The sequence below is a fragment of the Spermophilus citellus genome (assembly GCF_964194105.1).
Source record: "Spermophilus citellus genome assembly, chromosome: 11".
Classification (NCBI taxonomy): Eukaryota; Metazoa; Chordata; class Mammalia; order Rodentia; family Sciuridae; genus Spermophilus; species Spermophilus citellus.
Window position 1 is genome coordinate 72833582 of NC_138192.1, and position 4168 is coordinate 72837749.

The window sequence follows — 4168 nt, forward strand, 5'->3', positions numbered from 1 at the left end:
CTTTTATAAAGAAATGACAAAAAAAATCCAACCTTGTTATATACATTTATACATTAATTATAAACCATAGCAGTAAATGCTTTCCGAACATTGGCAATAAAAGCTGAAAAATTGTTGGTCTTCCTTACATTCTCTTGAAATTCTGCTAGGCACTCAAGATGAGGAGCACTATCTGATACTAGAAGGAAAAAAAAAAAAGAAAATAACATAAATGAGGGTTTTACTGTGTGTGGGAGATCTAATGTAGATGCTTTCATTTATTTGAATGTTAATTACATTTCTCTGAAATGCTTTCAGCATAAAATGATACACTTGATTTTCACATGCTAACTATCTTTTGGACCTTTCCTTTGTTTAATCTCTAAATATTCAAATCTTAAATACTACAAACCTGTTTTAAATTTAAACAGATGGTATTCAAGGGATTGAAGAGCTTAGTGATGCAGAATGCCATTTCCCACATCTTAGACCTATATATATTATTTTTAGGTACTTAAACTGTCTTAACAGTTTAACTCTCAAGTCATTTTTCTCTGCAAAACTTTGGTCTAAATGACTTCTAGTTTCAGGCCACTGAATCAAAAAGAGAACAACTTTGAATGTCATTCCCTAATAACTTCAATTATAGAAAGAAATACCTAAGGTTTTACTTACAAATAAAATGGAAGTCATTAGAAATGGATGCTATTCCAGAAATGGTATTTACAGCCTATTAATCAAGTGAGACTCAAAGTCACAAATAACAGTGTGGCCCTCATATATAGAATACCAGATGATGCACAAGGAACAAGTCTCCAGTGACAGTGATCAAAGAAAAAGAATGATCCAGGTTTCTCTACCATCAAATTGTTTTCTGTTCAAGGGGAAGAAATTCAACCATACTGGATTTCCAGCTCTTCAGAGACATAATAGCAAAAAGCATGGGTTCAAAATTTATCCTGTGGATTCTACTTTAATACACTATGAAATACTATGAAATTATAAGCTAATAAAGGAATTATAATTTACAGAAATTTGAAGAGCTAGGTAAGAATTTTTTGTGTTTGCCTTTTAAAATCTAGCACTCATTAGATTGGAAGATATTTACTAAAGAAGAAAAAAAAAGAAACCAAGCAATTACAGATTAATTAGATTCTCAAAATATATATTCAACTGAGTCACGAGGGCACGACCAGAGCTAACTCTGCAGCTAACTGAAGTGTCTGTCAGCTAGAAATACTTTAAATGATAGCATAGGTATGATGATCTTTTTTTTTTTTTTTTTTTTTTTTTGGTACTAGGGATTGAACTCAGGGGCATGCAACCACTGAGCCACATCCCCAGCCCTATTTTGAATTTTATTTAGATACAGGGTCTAACTGAGTTGCTTAGTACCTTGCTTTTGCTGAGACTGGCTTTGAACTCTCAATCGTCCTGCCTCAGCCTCCAGAGCTGCTGGGATTATAGTTGTGCACTACTGAATGCGGCCATTTTTCTTTCTTTTTTTTGAATTCTGATAAATTAATTACTTGTACAGGGCCATTAGAATAAAAAAGAGATAAACATATTTCCATTCTTTCATTGTTCATGCTATTATCAATCATAGATACATTCCCTATAAATCAAAGGTTTTTCAGCTTGCTACAGAATCAATAACTAACCTACATTATCAATGTGTGAGATTTTCAGGATGAGATAGTTTGTTTATTTAAATTTATTTTTGGGAAAGCAAATGATCACATTATGATGATTTTACATATGATTTTAAAGTTGCTGACTTGACTAAACTATAATATTCACATTCAGGTAGAGATATTCTTTATGTTCTTTATAACGTTAGCTTTGAATTCTTAAAAGGGTAATTCATATTTGCACATGAAGTACAGTAATGTTTGGTCTTCTAGACTTTTCAGCCACTATGTCATCTTGAAGATATGTTACTTATTAAAACTCCAAGATGACATCTATAAATTAAAATGACATTCATATCCTATAGAAGACAAATCTCAAGAAGCAACACTGGTGAAGGAAGCAGTGCCTTCTGGGCATACTATTTACCTTCATATTACTTTACATTCTGATTCAAATAACAACCGGGGATGCCAATCTTAAGCACAAGTTAAGAAATTTAAGTACATACCTTCATAGTCTCTTGCTTCATTTAGATGCAGAGAAAACATAAAGGGGCGCTCAGGATGCTTAGGATCAATACTAGTGAATATAAACTGCAATTTATTACCTGAAAAAAAAAGATTATTTATTATGAAAATATTTTGGAGGACCAAAGCTTTCAATGGAGATAAGCTTTTTTAACCCTTCTTTGATCAGTACATGCACTGCTAAGTATATGGAACTACTTCTTTTCCAAATGTAGAAGTTACAAATTAGTTTTAAAATACATTGCCACTTAAGTATATGTTTATGTAATTTTTTATTTAAATGATATTCAATTTACCTATTTTTAATGACTGCATCAAAGCACTTGGTGTTTCTATGAATTTTCAATGCCTGTACCAAAAATAGGTAAATTGTATATTATTGAAATGAAAAGCTTTTGTCCTTCAAAGAATACTAAATGAAAAGACATCACCCAAAATGGAAGAAAATATTAGTAAATCATACATCCATTAAGTCTCGAATACACAGAATATATATTTAAAAACTCCTACAACTGAACAATAAAAAAACAGAGACTCAAAAAGATAAATATATGCCAGTGTTCACAGCAGCATTATTCACAGTAGCCCAAAGTGGAAACAACCTAGTATCCCCCAATAGATGAATGGATAAACAAAATGTGGTATAAATATGCTATAAACATTGACCAGCCATAAAAAGGAAGAAAGCTCTGATACATACTACAACATGGCTAAGCCTTGAAAACATAAATTCTAGGTGAAATAAGCCAGACACAAAAGGATAAATATTGTATGATTTCATTTTATAAAAATATCTAGGATACACAAATTCATAGAAACAGAAAGTAGAGGTTACCAGGGACTTGGGGAAGGAAGAATGGGATGTTATTACTTAGTGATACAGAGCTTCTGTTTAGGATGATAAAAAATTTTGAAATAGATAAGGTTGGTGATGGTTGCACAACATTGTGAATATAACTTAAATCTCTGAATTGTACATTTAAAAATGGTTAAAATGGCAAACTTTATGTTATATATGTATTTTACTACAATTAAAAGGCATGGTTAGTAATCCATGCCAATTCAAACAGGCTTGGGGCCAAGCAATGGCAAATTAGAGAAAGGCTGCATTTCCAATTGCTCTGTGGCTCAGGATTCAAGTAGTGGAGACACTATTTCTCAGAAAGGTGCCGAGAATCTATTGGAACACTACAAGTTCATAGTACAGAGATGCTGCTCAGCTAATAAACCCAGGCAAAAGACAGTGCACCTTACTCTACACACAAATTTAATCATGCTCAAACTTTAGCCATACTTCTCCAGGTCTCACCAATGGACATACACTCTTACACTCTTAAAACAAACGATATTAACACAAAGGCTGTGGACACCACACCTATGAGGAATCTCAATTCAGATCACTCTAGAACACTTTGGCAAGAGAATGCTGTCCCTAAAAAAGCCCACATTCCACACAAAGTGGAAGAGAAATCCATTCCAATAGATGCATAAAACCCAACACAGGAATACAAGAAATATATAAAGATAACATAATGCCTCCTAAATTTTATAATTCACCAGCAACTGATTCCAAAAAAAAATAAATAAATAAAGTGGATTAAATACCAAAGAAAGAGCATAAAAACGATCAATGAATTTCAAAAGAACAAAGAAAACAACTGAATGAATTAACGAAGTCAGTACAGGATATAAATGAGGAATTCAATAAGGAGACAGAAATATTGAAAAAGAAACAAATAGAAATTTTAGAAATGAAAGATATAATAAACACACAAAATGTTCAGTTGAAAGTCTAAGAGCATACCATGCTGAAGACAGAATCTCAGAGCTACAAGATAAAGAGAGTAGCCTTGAATATTCAGACAGTTATTAAAGAAATTAAAATAACCATGACCAGAAAATACAAGAACTCTGGACAACATTAAAAGACCAAATTTAAGAATCATTGAAATCAAAAGGGGTTGTGAGACACAGGCTAATGGCATGGATAACCTCTTCAGGGAAATAAGAAAAACATTTCCAAATCTTGA

At 32.2% G+C, this 4168-nt stretch overlaps 1 protein-coding gene across 3 annotated transcripts in view; it reads right to left on the bottom strand.

Moving 5' to 3' along the window:
* Nucleotides 1-4168, bottom strand: part of SPC25 (SPC25 component of NDC80 kinetochore complex) — a 22440-nt gene continuing 18272 nt past the window's right edge. For all 3 annotated transcript variants that reach the window (XM_081262014.1, XM_081262015.1, XM_081262013.1), the window contains exons 6-7: nucleotides 2120-2218; nucleotides 1-178 (exon numbers count right to left, since the gene is read on the bottom strand). In XM_081262014.1, the coding sequence (XP_081118140.1) occupies nucleotides 54-178; nucleotides 2120-2218 (224 nt within the window). In that variant the 3' untranslated portion in view covers nucleotides 1-53. The remainder of the gene's footprint in view (nucleotides 179-2119; nucleotides 2219-4168) is intronic.